Source organism: Aptenodytes forsteri, unplaced genomic scaffold (genome assembly GCF_000699145.1).
Source record: "Aptenodytes forsteri isolate BGI_AS27 unplaced genomic scaffold, ASM69914v1 Scaffold64, whole genome shotgun sequence".
Classification (NCBI taxonomy): domain Eukaryota; kingdom Metazoa; phylum Chordata; class Aves; order Sphenisciformes; family Spheniscidae; genus Aptenodytes; species Aptenodytes forsteri.
Genome location: NW_008794786.1, coordinates 318,276 through 340,648, shown reverse-complemented (window position 1 = coordinate 340,648; position 22,373 = coordinate 318,276). Strand labels below are relative to the sequence as shown.

Genomic DNA, 22,373 nt, shown 5'->3' with positions numbered 1-22,373 from the left:
CAGCGTCTCACGGGGTTCTGGGAAGCAGCTTCGGCGTTTGCTGGACAAATCCAGGCAACTGCTCTGCTGCTCTTAAACTTTGCAATAAGTTTTGTCCAAAAAGTCTATAAGGCAAACAGCTGCTGGGTTAATTAAGAAATAACTGAGGGAAGCCAGTCGATTGCTAATGGTGTATTTGATTCAAGCGTGGTGGTGGTGGTCTTTTACATGAATACCAACGTATATTCCACAGTTAAGAACTTCTGAATAAAAAGGTTTGGGCAACACCTTCTCTTTCTTAAACTAATTGCCTCAGTTCTGAACTGAATGTTGCTTGGCTTGCACTGAGAGGAAAAAGAGGTGTCATGAACGCAGAATGACAGGTCTGAAGAATTTGGTTTTACAGTATTTAACTTGAAGAGGAACTGTTCAAGCTAATCGGAGCTGCAGCCTGATGACTGCAGCCAGGAGCTGCGAGCAGCCAACCTCATCTGAGGCCGAGCGCGGCGGAGAGGAGCTGAGCCTGCGAGACGGAGGTGGCCCCTCCGAGCAGCGGGCGTGCGAGGCAGGTTCTGGAACCCGCAGCAGTGACATGGAGTGGTTGTGTTGTGGACGGGGCTCGGGCTGCTCAAAGGGAACTGAAGCAAATGAGGAGCCTGCGAAGCCAGGCAGCGCGCGTCTGGGTGTTTAGTGAATCCTTTTAAAGCACAGGCTTGACTTTGGTTGCTTTGTTTGATCTCCTCCTTTCTCTTCCGCTGGTAGTGTTGCGAGTTAGTTTCTGTGATCTTCGTTCAGGAAGCATCAATAACATTTAATTTTGAGTTCCTGAGGACAATCCAGACTTTTCTGAAGGTGCCTTTTCGCTGCCAGGACAGGGAACTCGAGCTCCTAACCAGGTGTTCTGAAACACTGTAGTCGAACGCTTGAAAGCAGACAGCAGCTTTTGTCTCGGGATCTTTGGGGTTGCCTGAAAAATAAGGTACAGAACAGGATTGCGTTAGAAGTCCTGAAGCTTTCGAGAGGATTAGCTGACTTGCTTTGGCTGTCAGCGTTGCATTTTAGACTTAACTGAAGTGTGCACGTGCTGATTGTGAATTCATTCCTTCACAGCGTGCGTGGTGGAATTGTGTTTTCCTTGACTATCCTCTAGCTCAAAAAACTTGGCTGCAGTGAGGGAATGGTGTAAGGCTCGTGCTATTTTTCATGCATTAATGTTTGGGGTAGGTCTTGTTTTTCGCTTGCAGCCAGGGCCGGCATGCTGTTAACAATCGGTAATTAAAGTGCATTGGGAATATTATTAAATGTATTGGGAAAAATGTAATTGATAATGGCTTGCTGTGCCTGCTTCGGGTTTCAGTCAGTTGGGTGCGTGTTCTTAGTTCAATATATTAGTAATTTATTGGGAAAATTGAAATCTGTGCATTTCAGGTGGGTGAAATGCTGCCCTAATTGTTGCCAGCGATGTTTCCTAGCTAGAGAACCAGGACCGCGTGAAGCACTGAGTATTGCTGGCCCTCTTTTTTAGCAGGTGAGGCTTCCTGCTTCCCTCTAGGTGACAAAGCCCCCAAATTGTCCCTGTACACACAGAAGCGATGGACGCCATTGACGCAGGTGAGGGTGGTACCATCTTCATACAGCACAACTGTGCGTTTGCTTTACCGAGGGATAAAGGAGGCTCCCCTAGTCCTGGGGTGCTCGTACTGGCTAATGAAAAAATCCACGCTGCTTCCATTGCAGTGGAAGTAACTCTCTTGTGACCATTAAAGTTAATGCGTGCTTTGAGAATTACCTGGGACGTTCAGAGTACTGAACTGCTGTTACGTGATATCCTGCAGTCAGCTCCCAAGGAGTTCTGCGCGTTGCTTTTGGTGTGACACCAGCGTTCTCTCTTCTTCGGTTTGCTTCACAGCCTGGATAAGCTTTGAAAAGGTGACAGCTAACTACGCTGGCGCGTGTCCGAGTCCACTGCAGATGCGTATTTCCCTACCTGTCATGTCCCCCAGCCAGCACAAGGCTTCTCTTTGCCAGCCTCCCGTAGGTTTGCTGACCTTTGGGTTTTTTCCCTCTGCTTACGTTTCCACTTCTGGAAAATGTTTAGATTCTCACCTCACAAGTTTCATTAAATTCTCTTCTAGATTTTTCACTTAGATTCCCTTTTAGAGAGTCAGTCTGCTCTGGGAAATCTGTCACAAGCTCAGTGTTAATATTTTGGTTGCAGGATAATTTGAATTAATGTTAAAATAGAATGCTTTAAAAGAAACTCTGAATACTTTAATTTTTGTTGGCTTAATTGAATCTGTTAAATGTAATTTGGACTGTTACAATAAGAAAAATATTCTTTGCCGTCCTTTCAAAATGAGATGGATGCTTCGATAGTCAATTTTAAGGAATTGCTAGAGGAGAATCTTTGATCCACATTTGCCAAAAGTAATGTAAACTAGAGGGAGGCTCTGCTGAGGAGGACAGCTTTGTCAGCTCATGGATACCAGCGAGTGTTCCTAACCTTTGTAACTCTGTAAAGCTTTAACCTCATCATGAAAGTTCCCGATAGCAGCTGGGAGGATTGTTCTGCAGCCAATCAAATGGGCTCGGTATTTGTTAGCCTCAGTTAAATAAGCAAGAATTGATATTTTGGCCTTCTCTTCAGAAGAGCCGCTTGCCAGAATGGAGCGGTGCTGCTCCTGGAGCATAGCAGACTGTATTTTCAAAAAGCTTATGTAAATTAGGGACTTTTTATCCTCTCGGAGTCCGTGGTGTCTTGCTATTAAGATGCATGACATCAGGACTGGGTCTTACAGAATTGCATTGCGTGTCATTAAGTGTTTCTAGAACAAAGAGGAAGTAGCCCACGCTCCGTTTCAGGGGTATATTTCAGCCGTTGTGTTAATAGGTCCATTCATCACTTTATCAGCCTGAATCTATGTAGTTTCTTAGCCCTTTTCACTTGGACCTCTGATTTCTGAACTGCCGTGTTACCATGTGTGTCTTACGGTGTTTGCTAAAGTGAGTAACATCATCTGCCATACTCAGAGTTGCTTTTTACTTCTGATCACCTCCAGAAGTGTAGTAATCTCCCTAAAGTGTTTCAGTTTCACTTTATCATACTTATTCCTTAAAATTACCGTCACCTTGAGCTAAATGCTAACCTCAAAGACGTAAGGTAGTGAGGCAGTGTTTATTTTTATAAAATAATGAATCATCTCCTGGATGTGTCTTGTCTCTTTTGCTTTGATGAAAAGTAAATTCAAGGAAGTGGGATCTGCCGGCTTTCGGTTCTTGAGCAGGTGCCCACGCTGACAGGTATGCTGCGTCACAGGAGTGACCAGCAGCTGAGCTGAGTTAAGTTTTGAACTTGCTGAACTACATTGACAGTGAGAGTATGCGGGTGCAACAGGTTACCGGGTTTTCCCTCTAAGGTTTTTTTGTTGGAGAACAACTGCTCTGAAAACTAAGAAGGGAAACGTACATGTGCCCTTTCACACTGAACTATTTCTGGTTCTTCTTTCTGTTTCCAGCTATATTCTTCTGCGAAGATTAACGAAAGGGGGAAAACTCCGTTGCTGTGTGGATTAGATCAGTTGTGCGTGGGGGATTTTGAATCCCAAAGAGGGCCTTGTAAAAACTGTAATCTTTGTTTTTCCTTCTCTTGTGATTGTCTTGAACCTCTCCAGTGTTTGGAAGCTTTTTGTTACTGAATTTGGGCTTGTCCTTGCAGCAAATAGCTCTGGAACTAGGTGTGACCTTGGCAGAGGAATTATCTCTAAAGCTATTGCAACTGCTTCCTTATCCTTTTGCTTTATGTTTGAGGCCTGGTAGTAAGCCGCTCCTTAATTTCAGAATCCAGGAGGCTGGCCTCTGAAATATCAAACTTCCTTCTTTGTGAATTTGTGATACATGAGCTAGGATTAACGGCTTTTGCCTTGCAAATTCAAGCAAGTGGCGTGAGCGGACTATTGTTCAACGTCTGAAGGAACCCGTTTGGAGGAAACTGTTTTAGTTAGTAGGACAATTTTTGCAAAAGCGTAGTTTTCTTGTCTATGTGGAAGGAGTTAGTTTTATCGTGGTAGGGCGAAAGCCACTACAATGCTTATCCTCTGTGCTGTTGCTGGATTATTGGACTCCTTACCCAAACGCCTTTGAGCTTCTGAGCAGCTCTCAGAAAGGGACCTTGGAGGGCGCCATCTTTTGCTGTAGAAATAACTGTCTGTCGATGTCAGGTTCCAGGCTGGAATCCAGCAGTTTCTCTTGTCTCATTGTTTACCCTCTTACTCTAATTATGGTCTTTGTTGCGCAGTCTCAAAGTGAGATGATCCTAGTCCCCCTCCCAGCAGGCTGTGATGGCGTATATGTTTGTCTTGGCGCTTCAAAATCTTCAATCTCCTTGGTTACAGGTTTAAGGAAATTATTAGCATACATTGATGTGTATAAGATGTAGGTAAACTCATGGGGAAATCAGGTAGTACTCAGGTAAGTTCATGAGGAATCCTGGCATAGCATAGGTGATGCTTGGTTAGCATAGATGTCGCTAATTCAGTAAGTCATTAGTTTCTTCTCCTTGAAATATTTTTTTTTTTTACCTTCCTTTCTAGGAAGGGGTCTGGAGGAGGGAAAATTTCCCTTTCTGGTGAAAGGGGACTGGAGCATTATGACAGTCAAGTCTTTAAAAGCTTATGAGTTACCAGAGTCCTTGACGGCTAGCCGCTTCCTCTGCTGATGTTGTCGGATGTCAATAAAGAGAGGTTGAAGGCAACACTTCTAATGGAGGTAGAAATGCAATACTTGGAAAATACCAAGGATTTTCCTGTTTTGATTAATGAAAAAAATCACATAGGTGCTTAATAGCTGGTTAGACACTTGAGATGTGGAACTCTATAGAAAATCACTAAATTCACCTATATTGTCTGGCTTGACTTCTAAAGCATCTTTGGATTCTGTTTCCTAATAAAAGTGTTCTGGTCTCTTCAGCAGGTAACATCGAAGGGTGCTGGCTTAAACCCTAACGCAAAAGTGTGGCAAGAAGTACCCCAAGGGAGTGGTGAGGCTGTGCCACCAACAAATGGCGCAGAGCACTCGTGGCAAGAAACAGCGGCTGCACAAGGGACTCATACCGAGGGTGAGATGTCGCGGGCCCATGTTCAAACACTAGCCGTGATACGTCGTCCCTTGCTAGGTAGCGCTGAGCGTTCTCTGTAAGAGTTCAGCAGCGAGAAGAAACCTCTTGCTCTTGTCCTTGAGGTTGTTAGTGCTGATGTAGCAACAAGTATGAAATGAACGTGAGAAAGCAGTAGGCGGTTGATAGAGATTATGGGTCTGACCCGTGAGTTTTGGTTTAGGGATTCAAGAAGGTGTCCAGAGTTGCGCTGGGACAGAATACTTTGGCAGGTAACAGGATCCAAGGGGCCCGGTGATGACTGAGTAACGCGCTAAGAGGGAAACAAGATGCTAAATGTGTAGAAATGGATTAATGACTTGTGTTGTTTGCCATTGCTGCACTTTAGTATACGCTTGACCCTGTGAACAGGAAGATAAGATCTGAGGGCCGCCTACAATCCTGGTGGGTCACTGAGGAGCTGCCGAGAACTGTTAGACAGTAGCGTTTGTACTGGAGTAGAAACTCCAAAGCATCTGTGGTTAGCTCCTTTCGATTTAGTCTGTATTCCATTTCAGTCCCCATTTTCCACCCTTACCGCATGGTCAGTCCTGTCATCCGGAACTAAATATTCAAATGGTTTAACTCTTCTGATATGGCTAGATAGAGTTGATATGAAGCCAGTTGTATAGCTGAGGTTACTCAAAATACGGCAGAGGCCTGTTAAGCAGAAGATTCCCTGGAAAAAGGTTTGGGAAAAGTTAGGGATAAAGAAGGGAGGATTCGGTTTGTGTGGCCCTGTCAAAAGTTTCTGGTAAGTCAGCAGAAGTGAAGAGAGAGTACTAAGTTTGTGCATTGGCTGAGAGAAACTCATTTGTCTCTTCATAACAAAATGAAGCAATCATGGCAGTGCTACGCTGCTGGAAAATTAAAGGCAATCTTTCCAAATACGTTGTTCTTGCTGTTAAGCAATTTCTAATGTAAGTAGTTGAATAGTATCTCTTCACAAAGTATGTTTTTTAGCGGATTCATCATTAGCATGGAAAAGATCTAGCAGAGCAGTTGATTTTTTTGGACAATTTCCTTTGCCTGACTGTTGGATTAAACTGAAGTTGCACTTGTTTCTTTCTCAAGCAGCTGCGATGAAGACTAAGCTGAGGTGTCCTGAACAAGAGATTGGCCAATTTCAATGTCATTCCACTATGTTTTATAACAATCACTAGATGCTCCTGAGTCCTTTATGTAAATAAGAATCATGTAATGCGTTGAAGTGATGTAAGCTATTTTAGTGCTTTGTTTTTAGGAACCTCATTTAAATTTTTAAATTTCAGGTGGAAAGCCTGTTTTTTAGATCCTCTGCTACTTTTGGGGATCTTACAATTTCATGATCTTGTTATTTACTTATCCCTGAGACCCTAGTGCAAACCTGAAGATCTTTCTGAAATTGGAGAGGTAGAAAGTGCTATCCAATACAAAGTAGATGCTGAAAGTCTAAGAAACATGGACTAAGTCTAGACGCTTTCAGTTACGGCATTCTCGAGTATTCGTTTTAATGTCAGTAGCCAAAATTTTTCAAATGGAAAATATTCTGAAGCTTACAGTAGGTTTTCTGTTGATGATGTGTTCTTTTGCCAGGTAACATAGAGATTTCGGAGGATAGCTGCAAGCAGTATGAAGTGATGTATTCCCCATCTTGTGAAGCCACAAGAAATGGCACAGGAGTTGATGAAGCATCTGCAAATGGAATTGTCCTAGCAACTGAAGATCTTGGATACCAAATCTATGAAGTGTCTGGTGAGTATTCAAGTCAGAATATCAGTGTCTGTAATCCTCTGAAGTCTGCTGCAGTTATGATGTGACTTGTAAATCCTGAGTAGGAACTTTGAAATGCTCCATTCAATGCGTATTCAAGAAGATCCAAGCCATAGCACTTGGCCCAGTAGGTGAAAACCATGGGATCCAAGTCATTTTGAGAACATGTGGTATGGTGGTCTTTAAGCATGCCTCGTGACCCTTTCCTCTTGGTCTTACCCAGAAGGATTCATTCTTTTACTGTACAATGAAACGTGTTCTTGCGTTGTATTCTTAGCGTGAAACTGAGATCTGATGGTGCATGTGGTAACTTTTAGGTGAAGGCAGCTCCACTGTGTCCACAGAAGACATTAGAGAATGTTTGAAAAAACAACTTGAATTCTGCTTTTCACGGTACAGTACAGTTAGTTCAACTTTGTATAAACCCTTTATTAAAATCGTTGACAAAATTTTCCCTTTTTTTGGCTTGATATGTGCTGTCACCTTCATAAAAAATGTGAACTGTGAGTGAGAGAGTTGGTTGCGATATGAAACAAGATTTGCTAAAATGCTGTAGAAACCCTGTGGTGCCTTTCAGCTGTTTCAGTCCTGTCCATGCATCCTTGTCCTTTAATGAGAATTGAGTATGACAACAGTGCTTCCCAGTTGTAAGATGTTGAGATAATTTAGCAGTGTATTACCAGAAGAGGTCTCTTTGGCAAGATCCTTTTTGCAGACTAACATGCAGAGCGCTGTAACTTATCATTAAGTTTTTAAATTATCTTCTGCTTTGTGTTGATCTGCTAAGATTTTTTCCAGGAGAGAAAATCTGAGTACGCTTTGGCTAGAGTTAGCTGTGAATGGTATTGATGAATATTTAAGCCTGAGGTTATCCTGTTGTTTTGAGGCTTCTGTAAGTAAAGTTCAGAATTTTTATAAAATAGTGAACTTATGTCTTTTTAGTGAGAATCTTTCAAAGGATCTCTACTTGATGTCTCAAATGGATAGTGATCAGTTTGTTCCAATATGGACAATTGCCAACATGGAAGGTATTAAGAAGCTGACAACTGATATGGACCTTATTCTTGAAGTTTTGAGATGTAAGTCTGGCTGTTTGGTGTCTGTGTTAGTAGAACAAAGAATCCTTCTTTGCTTTAGAGAAATGTATTAGTCTCTTAGCTGGTTATGGGATATTGCTCTGGTAGGTGGTGACGGGAACCTCGTTCTGCTGAGATGTTTGAGTAAGTGGCTGTTCCAGGCTCCTGAATTCTAGTTATGCTTTATAATAATCTGCCTAAATCTGCCCCAGTAAGAGGCTACTCTAACCTATTGCTAGCAGCGATAGTCTTATTCTGGGAGTAAACCTAGTCTTCTGATTCAGGGCAAAAGTTTACTAGAAACAATAAAACTAGAAAAAGCTTATTAGAAAAAGTTAGCTAGAATTCTTCCGACATGCTGTCCTGTGCTGATCCTGCACATAGCTTCTCGTGGACACGGTTGTAAGTGAACTTTTTAAGTCTTTATTCTGACTTGATTTCCTTCCTCTTATTTGAACTTTTCCTATTAGGGCTCTGTCTAGGAATGTTTTTATATCCTCTTACTTGAATTTGAGCTGGGAGAGAATTGAATTTGGGACTGAGTTTCTTAGCTATCTGAGCTGTAGATGGAGGCAACGTCAGACAAACAGCAAAAATGTACTGAAGATCTAACAGACTATAGCTGATAAAACAGTCCTTTACCCTGAATTCAAGGAATCTGGTTTCTTAAGCAGTCTGTCGCAGTTCTTTGTTACAAGTTGGATAATGGAGTCTAGTACTGCTGAGATGTTTTGCAGTGCACAATGTCCAATATTAAGCCAACTTTTATATTTTAATTCTAGCTTCTCCTATGGTACAAGTGGATGAGAGAGGGGAGAAAGTTAGACCAAATCACAAGCGATGTATTATCATTCTCCGTGAGATCCCTGAAACAACGCCTATAGAGGTAAATAAATAGAAAAGAAAGAAGTAAAAGCCTGTTGATATTTTTGGAAGGTATCTTCAACGGTGCTTCAAACAGCAACAGGAAGTGTTGCTTAAAAGGTCAACTGGTATTTAATTTGATTAAACACAGATATTTTTCTTGTAAACCACGTAAGTAACTTTTTTTTCTGCCTGGATGTATTGTCAAAAAAGCCAAAGCAAAAACTTGTTGTCATTGTTGTCCCTTCCCATTATTTACTAATGTATTAAAATGCTCTTAAGTAAACTTTTTTCCCCACCAAAAATTGAGCTAGCTAGGCTTTTCTGGAAGGAAGTTTGAACTGGTCTCTTTTCAGATCCAAAAATAAAATCAGTCCAGGGCATAGCTTGGAATTCAGGCTGAATTTTTGTCACAGTGGTAACTTTACTTGAAGTCAGATGGTTGTTTTGGCAGCAAGAAATGTTGCTAAACATTTCTCATTCATTGTGACCCAGTGTGAGCTGAGCTCATTATGTTCGGAGAAGGGAGGATAATAAAATTCCTACTGATATTTGGCTAACAGAATGATTTAGTTCTTTGTTTTTTAAAGTTGTAACACAGGGTGTTTGTCTACTAGCATTTTTAATTAGTTCTTCTAATGCAAATGCTGAACAGCTGCTTTGCCCTCTCTTCAAAATCTGATTATTGCAAAGCTGTCAGGTTGCCTTGATTTAGAAATATTTCTTAGAATCATTCTTGTCTAGATGACTTTTCTGATCTGAAGCTGTGTTTTTGCTACCTCTTTCATATAGAAATATCAGCAGTTCTACACTGATCTTGATTTTCTTACCAGATGGGCCTGCTGCTTTTTATCTGGGGAGCTCAGTAGGCTGGGCTAGTATTCTTGGGTTCAGAAACAGGTAGAGGATAATTTGGTGTCTGGCAGACCTGTCAAGGGAATAAAAGAACATCCCTGATCAAGGGAAAATTGCAGCTGAGGAGCTGGCGTGTAAACTTTTGTTGGTTTAGTGTTCAATTTACAGCTTAGAGCTAGGTCATCTTAACTGCCTGATGTCTTCTCTCCCCTAGGAGGTTAAGGCTCTGTTTAAAAATGAAAACTGCCCCAAAGTGATAAGCTGTGAGTTTGCTCACAACAACAACTGGTACGTTACATTCCAGTCAGATACAGATGCGCAACAGGTAAGGCTGCCTTCGACTGTTAATGACATCTCAATTTTGTTACTAATACTTCCCCTGCTCAAGAGAATTGCACGTGTGCTTCCTGCAGCTAAAAGAAATGTTTATTTATTGATCCCCCTTTTGTTATTTTAAGAGGTTATTGGCAAATTCTAGTTAATAGAGAAAAACGCTGAGAGGTTGTAGGGTTATAATTCCCTTGTCTGCCTCTTGCCTCAGTACTCTCTGCCCATAACTGACATCTCCTATCCTGAATTTGAAGTGTTAATGAATTTAGCTGGGCTAACAGGGAACCACATTGCTACATGTTCATGTTAAATCGTGTAATATCCTTTGAGAAGTACAATTTTATCAAGATACTCTAATGTTAATCTTTTTTGTATCTGCAGGCGTTTAAATACTTAAGGGAAGAAGTGAAAACCTTTCAGGGCAAGCCAGTAATGGTAAGGCTGCTTTATACGAGGCTTCTGTTTGAATTGAATTATATATTGTTTCTATTTGAATGATAGTGTGCATTTGGCGGGGGGAACTAAGGAATTAGCAGTGGGATAGTTCATAACACTTGCTCTGTAGGCTGTTAACTTGAATGAGGTCATGGGTAGCTCTGAAAAATTACAGTTCAGTGGCTGCTGGTTATTCACAGTGCTGCTTCCCATGAGGTGTGAAATACATTCCTGTTTTGTCTTTCCTTTTCCACTTTCCCCAGAATCTGGGTCTGCAGAACTCAGGAGAGGGACTCTTGCCATCATGAGTATCTAGCTTGAGTTAGCTGCTCTACAAATAAGGCTGAAGCAAGCTGTTTGTACTGCGAGAGGAATTGTCAAAATCGGAGTCTGGACAGTTACTGCTGTAGAAAGCAGTGTTTGTCTTAAACTTGGCAGATTCTCTACCTAAAGCCGCATGTGTGTCCTTTCCTTTAGCATGCTGTAAGAATGTAATCTGTATTGATTTTTATCAGTTTTTATTTGTCAGCAGTAATCAACCTACTTCCTCTTCGCGTCCCTTCTGTTACCATTTCAGCGGGCAAGAAAGATTCCATGTTCTGCTTCTCCTTTTCTCCCAGCTAACGTACATGATGTGATCTGATATCTTGCAGGCAAGGATAAAAGCCATCAACACGTTTTTTGCTAAGAATGGTTACCGGGTAGTGGATTCCAGTGTCTATACTCAACCAGTTCAAACACAAGCACAGTTTGCCTCGCCACTGTTTATGCAGCCTGTATATAGTCCTCAGCAGTACTCTATTTACAGCATTGTGCCTCAGACGTGGTCTCCAAATCCTGCACCTTACTTTGAAACACCACTGGTAAGTAACAGCTGATGGAAATGAGGGGAGATAGCCCAAAATGTCAGTAATAACTTGGTTAACAAATCAATAGGGTTAGTGGGCTTTTCAGCTGTAGAATGCGCAGGTTTTCCAGTCAGATCCCTGTTTTATGATACTTCGTGTTATGTTGCGGACCTGATAAAGCAAGACTGTCAGAAAGGCTGTGTCTCGCCATCGGCTGCCATTTATTTCAAGAAATTTTGGTGTGAAACCCCGTTATCCAGTAGCTAGTGTTACTGGAAGGGCTTTGTAGCTCTTCCAGGAACAGGAGGACTGATGCTGAAGTAGATGTGCAGACTGTTAACCTGGTGGGGTTTTCTCTTTAGTAGTAAGTTTACAACATGCTAGATACAGTAGCCCAGCGTAAAAGTACAAACAGACTAGACGAATAACTGCCGAAGCTGATCTCATAAAACTGCAATCGTTTTTCTTTTTAGTTCAGCCATTGAGACTGTTCTGTCTGTTGCAGGCCCCCTTTCCTAACGGTGGATTTGTGAATGGCTTTAATACACCAGGATCATATAAAACAAATGCTGCTTCTTTGAGTATAGGTCGCCCATTCCATAGAAATCGGTAAGATAGCTCTGTCAGTTGTTTGCTCTCTGAGAACTTACAGTATTGAGATCCTGACGTGTTCCTTGCGCTTGTAAAATGCAGTGCCTTCTGATGGGACTAGGTTGCCTATTTTGTTTATCAAATATGTATGACGTTTTTCAACTTGATTTATAAAATAAAATCAAGGTGGCAGCTTAAGATCCTAAAATAATGGACATAATGTGCTGGAGAGAGCAAAGGTAACTCCTTTAACAGCCTCAGAGGAATTTCTGCAGACAAATAAATGACATCCTCTTAAGGTAATACTTCTAATTATGTTTGTTACACGCAGATTATAAACTCCTGCAGCACAAACGTAAGCTTTTCCTGTTGTGTGATTAGTCTTGCAGAGAGCCATTCAGTTTATGCAGCTGAGAGTTGCATGCCCTGACTGCTGTATGCTAAAACTGCTTGATGCTGAGTCTGTTACTGTAACTTATTTGCTTTATCCCCATCTTTCCTGATAACTGTAAGGACTCAGATATAAACACTGGGGAGGAGGACACAGCTTTATATTTGCTGGAACAGTACTCTGTAAACACAATGGAGTAGTAATCTGTTTGTATGGGTGGAAATTGTTTTATTTGCAAGCTCTTTCACTGTATTCAGCATGCGGGCTGGTAGCATGGGAATTGCTTTTTATACTGTTTGAGAAATCGGTTGACAACTGCCAGTACCATAAGTGGTTTTGTGATGCAGTTAAGGTTTGTGGCTGTTGGCAGAAGGTGAACTTTGGAATTTGGTCTGTGGTGACTCAGCAGAGTCTTAATACAGGCTGTGAAGCTGGTAGTATGACTCTACTTGGAAGACGGGGCAGCTGCTTCAGTTACAGCTGCTCAGCTATCAATTAAGATCTTTTTAAAAAGGGTTGAGGGGGTTTTTTTTGCCTTAAATTGTCCCCAAACTTAAAGCCTTTAAAAGTCTCACGTATATGGATCCTCTCAGAAGTATGGAGGCTGAAACTGTACAAGAATAGTATGTACTCAAATATTAACATCTTGAAATGCCCACGCGGTCACTGCTGCCTTGTAGAAAACACCTGTATAATCCTTAAGCTTTTAAAACTTTTGGTTATGTTAAGACTTTCATTTGTGAAACTTCAGTCATTGTGAAGTTACAGCTTTAGGGTCAAGTGTGTACAGGTTCTGCTGGTCTGTCTTGGTTGTCTTATCTTTCCTGCCAATCTTGCTCAGCCTTTGCGCTAGTACAAAGTTCTGTTTTTGCGGTAATAAATCTTCATATTCTGGAAGCAAATGTTAGTTATGCTTCAGCAGGATTCCTTCGCAAACAGGAGACTGCTAAGGTAACAGCGAGGCACAGCCTGGAAGGTTTGGCCCAGTGATGATCAAGTATCGCGCTAAGAGAGAACAGGTCCAACAATCGATTGTCTGGGCAGCCTGCACTTCATGCTTTTCCTTCTTTTTGCTCTCTCACACCATCTCTCCTTCTCTCTGCTTTTTTCCTTTCTTATCTTTCCTTGTCTTTTCTGCTTCGCTCTTCTGCCCAGACAAGATTGTGGCCTTCTCAATGACGGGTAAGATTATGAGATCTGAGGGCTGAGTAATGACTTGAGAATCTTCCATTTTAAGAATGAATTGAACTAAATGGAAGAATTTAGTTAGCTTACCTCCTCGTCCCTATGGTCTTTGCTGATGGAAAACTTAACCTTATTGGGGCTTTAAAACTGGTTCTTAATGCTTCTTGAAGCTGTGAAGTATGAATTAATCTTTGTTCAGCATATCTTCTCTTGAACTGCAGGAGAGTTCATTCGGAGGGGTTCATCCAGCTGCTGCTTTTGGGTTTCTGTCCTGGCTCATTAAACTTGATTTGTTTTGTCATACAGGCAGTTAATAGTGAAGTATTGGATTTTTCTCTGTAGCTAAACATTTGTTTAAGCCTGTGATATTTATTTTGCCCTGATTTGTTGCAACATCCTTGTGGGAAGGAAGATTGAGTCTTTGTAACAGAGAATCCTCAGTGCTGATGTTGGTTAAATGGATATTTTTCTATCCAGCCATCTAAAAGGTAACTTAAAATGTCTTTGGTAAAGCAGATTAATTTGACCACTCAGAATTGGGCTATTAAAAGGTGCTTTTTGTTCTGCTTTCTGGTTACAAATGAAATGCTGCAAAACTTCCAGCTGTTAATTGCAAGGCTATGGAGAAGTCCATCAGGTAGTGGTGGAGTTGATTTTTAAAATACCACAGGACGACGGCTGAGTAGAGGGAGGAATCTGCTGCTGCTACAGCCACATCACTTACTGCTCTTCTGATTTAGTGCTAACAAATGATAGTTTGTCATTCGGTGAATTCTCCTATTTTGCTTTCTTTTCCTCCCAATTTAAATTCTCTAGCCAAGCAGGAGAGAACAAATTTATTGGTGGAAGCTGGAAGGAAACTACCTCTTTGTTAGGCAGTCTAGGGTCTGTGGCATCCACAACATGCCTTTCCGTATTCACTTAGCTTAGAGAAACCAAAAGCTGCATGATTTATGGTCTGTTGAAAGAAAGGACCCTTATTCAGGCTGCAGGCTGGTCCTGGATAACTCTGTAAGAGATCACGTAGTCAAGTTAACTTCTCCTCCCGGACAGGAATCATACTTCGGCTGGCAGTGGGAGAATTTCTTCTGATTGCATGGAATGTTATAGTGAGATTGTTTAAAAACAATAAGCATGCAAAATCCTCCTTCTGTCCTTAAATTATGAGATGTGCAGGGTTGACCAGAGGAGAAAGATATAGTTTAAGGTCCTTACCTCGCTTGCCGAAGCTGGTTGGTGCTGCGTGGAAAAGACAGCGAGGTGCAGAAGTGGAAAATAGTCTAAGGCACCTGAATGCTGCTCCAGAAAACTGTTCCATGTTATGGTAGGTCAGAGTTTTTCTGGGTAATTCTGCATTTAAGACCCTGAGCCTTGACTTGCAGAAACACTGAGCGTGCACAGCTGCATCTGTGTTCAAAGGAAATACAGCTTTAATGCTGAATAATCAATAACTGGGTAAAATGTCTGGGGTATTGTAAACTGCAGAGTCAGAGCTGTGGGTGTTTGATAACAGGAACAGTGAGACTAAGATCGTGGCTTTTCAGGCTCTTGGGGAGGTGGGCTCTCAGCTGCCCTAGCCTTATCTCCTCTGTTCTCTTCAGCCTGTTTAGTCATCATCTACTCCTGGCTTCTTGTTTCAGTTCATTTTTTTCTGCTTGTGGCCAGATGAGTTTGTTCCTCAGGCTTGGCTTAGTTCTCCAGATCACTTTCCAATACCCTGTGCCCGTGCTGCAGGCCCAGAGAAACGAAGAATCCCTCTTTGGGTTCTTCTGGCTTTTCTGTCTCCCCTAGGTTTTGGGGTTTTTTTGTTGGTTGGTTTGGGTTTTGTTTTCCTACGCACCCCCCCCAGCTTTGGTATCTGTTGGGCAGTGATCTCGATGTTTTCTTCAAATGGCAACACTTGACAGGAGGGGAGGTTGCAAGAACACTAGAACCAAAGGAATAGATGGAGGTAAGGAAGAACAATTTCTTTGTTCTTGACACATGTATGTAGGAAGCAACTTCTCTGATGGAGTTCCAGTACTTACTGACCTCCTCCTTTCTTGTCGGCTACGAATTAACTGTAGTTGCTGGTAGTTTTGCATCTTGTTCTTTGAACTCTGGGTTACACAGCTGCTGCTCTGTGCCCTGCAGTGTGAAGCCTCACTTCCGATCATCTAACAGCTCAGAACATGCTGCGGAGGGTCCGGCTGCCGTCAGTACCATGCCAATGGGGGATGGACCACTGAACAGAACCAACTCAAGGAATTTTGTTACGGAGCGACATAACAGTACGTTAACTGGGCACCAAGACCAAGGTTATTCCCAGAAGGATTCTTCTACCGGACAGATGGAGCAGAATGGAGATTATGGCATTGGCAGGGGCAGGTAAAGAACTGTGTGTACTGCTTTTTGCTGTAACTCAACAGTGCAGTTGGGACGTGGTGTTGGAGGTTCAAATGACTTGTGTGAGCCAAGGATCGTCAACCGTTGGCACAATACATATTTCTGTAAAGACTGACCAGGAGAAAATGGATATTTAAATAAAGCAGGCGTGATAAATACGTAACTGGGAGCATGAATGCTTCCTGCTTGACTGTACAGCGGTTAGTTATTCTGATAAACACCTTGCAGTAGGATAGCGAGGTGTCTTTATTTCAAAATAGTTATTTTTCCTGATTTGTCCCCAGAATTAAAACAGCCGCTGAAGTAAAGTTGGTATTTGTATTGCTGTAAATAATAAGCAAATCCTTGGCTGGGGAATTTGATGCTCCTAAACACTGTAAGATAACTGATTTTATCTTTTGTCTGTTAACTCAGGGTTTAGACACTTAAAAATAAGTGACCAAGACAGATATGTGAGAAATCAGATGAATAAGTTTATTACTATAAAATTATGGGATACTATTCAATTATACTATAGCCTAATTGTCACTGTGCTTGTTCAGATACAATGCTCTAGGGTACCTCCTCCACGGGGAGAGAAAAGAGAAATTGTTTCCCGTATTGGCTATGTTCCAAGAGTGTAAGAGCTTTGACCCCTCCTGAAGATGGAGAACATCCCAGAACTGTATCTTGAGAAACATCAGTAGGCTGCTGTAAATCCCCTGCCACAGGCTCCCCTTTGTGCAGATGAGTGTGCACTTTAGCTAGATGAATGCACTTACTGACCTTTTTTTTTTTTTTGCCTTTAAAGGAGGAATGTTTTCCGAGGTCGGAGGAGACGAGAAGATGACCGGGTTTCAGTAAGTTCCTCTTCCCTTATTGCAGGGAGTTGCACAAAGTGCAACGTGTTGGCTTTGCATTTATCGAAGGAATGGCATAGTCCTTAAATTCCCAGGTTACATTGTGGGTATTCAGTGTTTCTAGGAAATTCCCTGACACTTGCTCAATGCTTTTAATGCAAGGTGTTATGGCTTTGTTAACGGGTGTTTTCCTTCTCTAGAGACCTCAGCCTTCAGCAGAAACAAAGACTCAGACACCAAAGTTTGACTTGCTAGCATCGAATTTTCCACCTTTGCCTGGCAGCACAGCAAAAATACCGGGAGAGCCTGTGCTGGAGAGCAGGATGTCCGATATCGTTAAAGGGGTCTGCAAAGAAAAGGTACCCGCTCTTGTCTCTGGCACGCACACGGTAGTATGCATGTGCTGTGTCTCCCTTCTCCCCTGCTTAAAGAATCAGTTTATGTTAGAGCTGCACGTTAGAATGCTTTAAGGCCAAACATCATACTATGTTTGTTAATATAATAGTGCATTTTCTGTCTTTCTGTTCTTGGATTTCCTTGGCTTTTTGTGGGTATTTAGCTGAAGCTTCTGTGGTTACGTTGTTGTAAGCTCGGTACTGTTTTGGAATAAAGCAGGCAAATGAGGAGTGTTGGCGGTTGAAGTAGGAACAGTTTGTGTGTAGTGTAGGCAAGGGCTGTTTCCAGGTGAATCTGTTAGTTGAGCTGGTGGGACTAGGCATTGATAATCTGGGTGATAGAGCCTTACTTCGCATTTTATCCGCTATTTGTTTTGCCCATATAAAGGGTGATTGCTTTAGCAGCGATGCTCCAAAAGAAGTAGAATTCCTATAATCGGGACTTGAGCAGCCTTTGAAAATCCCACTTTTCAGATGTCTTGAACTGGCATATTGAGGAGCAATTTAAGCACATCTGCAGTCTTTCCATATTTTGCAACTTATGCTTTCTGTACAGGAAAGCAAAGATTTGCTGCCCAGCTGTTCAGCTCCTGCTCAGGAAGAACAGACGCACAGCACTGTCCAAGAGCCTGTGACAAGTGTGAGTTCACCAAGTGAGACTGAAGCTGTGGTGTTAAGGTATGCAGATTACTTGAATCAAGAATATTAAAATTTGCATGTTCTAGCAAAGACTCTAGCTGGTGTCCAGCAAGGTGGCAGTAATGTTTGTTGTTTCTTCTGTCTGTGGTAGGCAGCTTCTCTAGAGGCCACTAGATGGAAATAACAAATTGTGGTGGTAATGGCTGTACCATCTTGTTCTGCAAAAAAACGCAGTTGTGACTTCAAAGAAAGAAAACACTTTCTCAGACGTTAATTTCTGTGTTAGTAGGTTTTAATGTTAAATTGTTCTTGATTTAACAGCACAGTTCAGCCAGACAGCAAACCGGAAGAAGTGTCTGCTCAGAAAGACGTTACGAGCCACGCTTCCCCACCGGTGTCTGTCTCTCCTGTCAGTGCTGCAAAGCCGCCGAGGACAAATGCCACTTCACCTTCTACTAATGCAAGTGCAGCTCCTGCTTTGTTGATGCAGGTAAGGCCCAGAGCAGGGAGTGAGCGGGGAGCATGGGGAGCTTTCTCTTGGGTGTGCTGATGTAGCACTTGGGACCTGCTCGTGTGCAGTTTGCCACAGCTGTGGTGTAATCGCTCGCTGTACGTGTTCTTGCTGTTGTGCCTTGACATTGTGCCTGGGATAGTCTGGAAGAGCATAGCGTGGTTATTCTGGCATGTAAACCTTGCTCTTCTCCCTTGGTCCCAAAGGAGCCACGCAAGCTAAGTTATGCTGAAGTTTGCCAGAAGCCCCCAAAGGAGCCTCCTCCAGTTCCTGTTCAGCCTCTTAGGGAACATCGTGCCAACATAGTTCCCCCTGCCAAAAATGAAGAAAATGGCACACCTGAGAAGGCTTCGGAGAAGGCTCATGACAAGGTTGAAGGTCGAATGAAGGATTATTCTGGGTTCCGAGGCAACGGGCCTCCCAGGGGAGCTGCTGGGAAAATCAGGGAACAGAGGCGCCAATTTGGACGCAGATCATCGCCTCAGGGAGCACCTCGACGTATCGGCAAGGAGCAGTATGTGCCACCCCGGTCACCAAAGTAACACTTGTCCAGCCAATTATTCTCTATTTAATTTGAGCTGTGGACTAATAAGCAGCAAAGGAGACTCTGAGAAAGAAGTATTCATGAAGGGGAATACTGAACTGGAGCGTGGCTTGTGTGGAGAAGTTGTGGAGGGTCCCAAAATTCATCTCTAAAAGTGATTTCGCAAATGCTGGAGGATTCCAATCAATATAAATATAGAGATTATAATTTTTGTATTTTTGTTTTTAATTTGCAGAGGGTTTCCTGCTTGAAATCAGTTTTGGGGTTGTGAACTAGCATTTTGACAAAGTGAAAGAATATGAATTGACAAATTAACCTGTCCCTCAGTGTAGGAGGAAAAGGATAAGAGAATATTATTTTTGAAAAATGAGCATTTCTGTAAAATTAGAACTTTTTTTAACCTATTTAACATTTGGCTTGTCGGATGATGTGTCTGCCATTGATGGCCTTGCATTGCAGAGCACGTCTGCGGCTGAGGTGCTTGGTCGGCGTGTGAGTGGAATGAGTGCAGCCAGATACTGTTGTCATGACTTAGTCACTGATGATAAAAACTGAATGTACTACTGTAGTAAACTTTGTGTTTCCAGCTTGAAGTATAGTCTCTTGACCTTACTAATAATTCATTCAGCAAGCTTTTTAAACTATAATTTTTACAGGATACTGGATTGTAGATCAGAGCACATGGACAGCAAAAATTGTCTTCTAGACGCAATTGGAAGGAGGCAGAAGGGAGCACGTCAGAATTTTTAATTTGCCCTTTTTCCTCGCCTCCTTTTGAGGGCAACTTCTTAGGTTTGTTTGTTTTTTTCTTGCTTGTTACTTTCTCTAATCTCTTTATTACGGACTTTTGTGCATTTATCTTGGTATGTTTTCCTGAGGCAGGCCCAGTATTGGATTGATGGGTGGCTACACAGTACGTGATGTTAGCCTCACAAATAGAGAGCCTGGAATTCCGGTTGCAAGATGTGGAATTCTGCCTTGCAGGTGGGAACTCTGGGCCCGGAGTTCTGCGTGCCCCACTGGGGTTAAACTGATGTCTCTTTGAATGGCTAGCAAATCAGAGACGTGGCTGGGTTTTCTATATACTGACCTATCTTTGCATTCTGGAGTAGGGTATTGGATGCTGTATACTAGAAATCAGGGTTTATGTCTACTGGGAACTCATTGTTTACAGCTGATGTAGTAGCAACTGACTTTTTTTAACTTTAAAGTGGAGTTAAAGGTAAAGAGTTAAACAAAACCCCTCATGTTCACAGAAGCTACTTGAAAGGTAGCATCTTGCCTAGCTGTATGCTGACTAAATTTGCAACACTATTGTGTAGTAAGTGGTTAAGTTTAAAGGTGATAACCATAATGACTGAAATAGGAAAATTCAGTGCATTAATCTGCCAAAATCAGCATGCCAGGGTTCAAAGTTCTGTATAAAGTGTTAGGGAAAAGTAGCTTCCAGCAGTAAGAATCACACCTTTTTTTTTTTTCTTTTTTTTTTCTCTTTTTAGTGAATAGCAAGTGTACAAATTTAAAGTCGTAAGTTGTGAACACTGGAAAACTCAATTGTGATATATACCGTAAACATCTTAGTAATATATGCTAGTGTTGCCATTAGAATGAATGTAAGTGGCAGATAAAATAACTGTGAAAAATTTCATCTTCTGACTTCTTAGCCAGATAACCCGTGGCGACTTCTTACTCGGTAGGCATTCTCTATCAACTGCTTTGAGAACACTCATATCTATTTTTATAAATATATATATAAAGCCAGAGTTGTCATTTCTCTAACTTATTATTCAGCTTGGCAATTGCTTTGATTTGATTCATAACACAATATAGTGTATTTATGCAGTTAACTGTTCATTTCTACGCATGTTATATATATACATATATATATAAAAAAAAAAAACCAAAATCATTATTCACTTTTAAACTACCTGTACTGGGTTTGGGAGGTTTTTTTAATTTCGTAAAAAAAATCGTGGCTCACGTCTACAGTTTAGGGATGCTTACAGAACCCTTCTCCATTATTTCAATAATGCTACATTTGTTGGAATGATAGAGAAGTTTATATATTTAAAAGTGTTAAAGTTCTGAAATGAAATGAATTCAAAGTTAATTTTTAATCATTTTAAAGGCTATAAACAATTACTGCAGTCAAACTGGAAAAAACAAACCTGTATGATAGTCACAGATATTTAGGATAGATGTGCACTGTCATCGCAAAGTTGAGTAAGGGTTGGGATGCTAATAGCTGCCGTAAGCTGTTTGCTGTTCAGAGGAAGAGTTGCTTGGGAAGAGGCTTGTGCAGATGTTGATCTCTGGCCTCCGTGGTAAAGGCGGCGTGCTAATTCTGATCCACGCAGGCATCCGCTTTCAGTGCAGTGCATAGAATAACCTTGTAGTGCTGAAAGTATCTGAATTTTTAGCAATTGTGAAATGTAACTTCTTCATTTATTAGATGTGGAAAAAAAAAAAAAATAACCGCAGTTCAATCTTTCTTGTAAGGTGATTGGAAAAACTTGACTGTGGAAAGGATGCTTCGTATGTCCTGGGTGTGCATTTTCCAGCAGCAGATTATGGCTCTTGTACAGTGTATGCAAATAAGTCTGTAAACCTGTTGGCTTTTTCCAGCATATTCAAACTTTTATCAGATTAGGGCGCTCATAATTATTTATTGAATACCTGCGTGCAAGGATTTAACATGAGCATTTCCCTTCTCCCCTCTTCCCCGCTGCCATTTATAACTGTGGTTCTGTTTTTTTTCCTTTCTGTTCTTTTTTTGGGGGGAGGGGGGGATAACCAAGTAAATATAAAGGCTGTGAAAACCATAGTTTTGTGTGCGAGTTCTCCTGCAGTACTTGTATTGCATGGCAAACATATAACTTAGACGGGCTAGCTGCTACATTCTCATCCCCTGTAACGGACTCAGGCAAGCTATTCTGTCTCTACCCACCAAGTTTGCCTGTTCTGTCAGACCGGGGGAAACAGGGACGAAGGGGTCGTTTGGGAGCCAGCCTGCCTGCTGGTACAGCTCATTGATTTCATTTGAGCTGTGTCATTTTATCAGCAGAGGTGACACTGTCCTTTGTTCAACAGCGATGGTCAGTGTGCACTTGAAGTGACAAATAACAGTTCTCCGTGGTTCCTTCTTGGTAGCTTACCACACGATGGAAAGACAAATTTTCCTACTCTGCTGATATTAAATACCAGAAGGTGCAAATCACATGTAACTTTCAGTTTTACGAACTGTGACTTGTTTTCAGAATTGTTGACTTTTGTTAGCTACAGAAGTATACTTCCCCAGTTAAGTTCTTTTCCGAATTACTGTGCATGGAAAAGATTGGGCCACTCTCTTGTACTTCTGCTGGGGAGTGAAAAGAGAAGTATTTGCATGTGATAGTAAAATTAAAAGTGCAAAAAGTTTTTTCTTTTGATTTCTAAAATTAAGTTAGTTTTATAGTATCTGTCATTCCTGCTATCTTTGTTTTTTTTAAAAAAAAGTTAGCCTGGCACAGTATGATGGTGCAGTTTTAGCAGTAGGTTTAAAAAAAAAAAAAAAAAGAAATTAAAAAAAAAACCCAAGGCAGAAAAAAAGGAACCAAAAAAGGGCT

The 22,373-nt window shown here is 41.6% G+C and overlaps 1 protein-coding gene across 1 annotated transcript; it reads left to right on the top strand.

Annotated features, from left to right (window-relative positions):
• Positions 1–4,609: 4,609 nt before the first annotated feature.
• Positions 4,610–22,303, top strand: LARP4 (La ribonucleoprotein domain family member 4). The gene is given in 18 exon segments (XM_009274398.2): positions 4,610–4,743; positions 4,948–5,092; positions 6,704–6,862; positions 7,198–7,273; positions 7,823–7,959; positions 8,739–8,842; positions 9,890–10,000; positions 10,387–10,440; positions 11,094–11,303; positions 11,794–11,897; positions 15,589–15,822; positions 16,631–16,679; positions 16,880–17,038; positions 17,631–17,752; positions 18,035–18,203; positions 18,431–18,659; positions 18,662–18,783; positions 18,786–22,303. Coding segments are annotated over 18 exon segments (2,370 nt in total). The 5' UTR covers positions 4,610–4,692; the 3' UTR covers positions 18,921–22,303.
• The last annotated feature ends 70 nt before the right edge of the window (positions 22,304–22,373 follow it).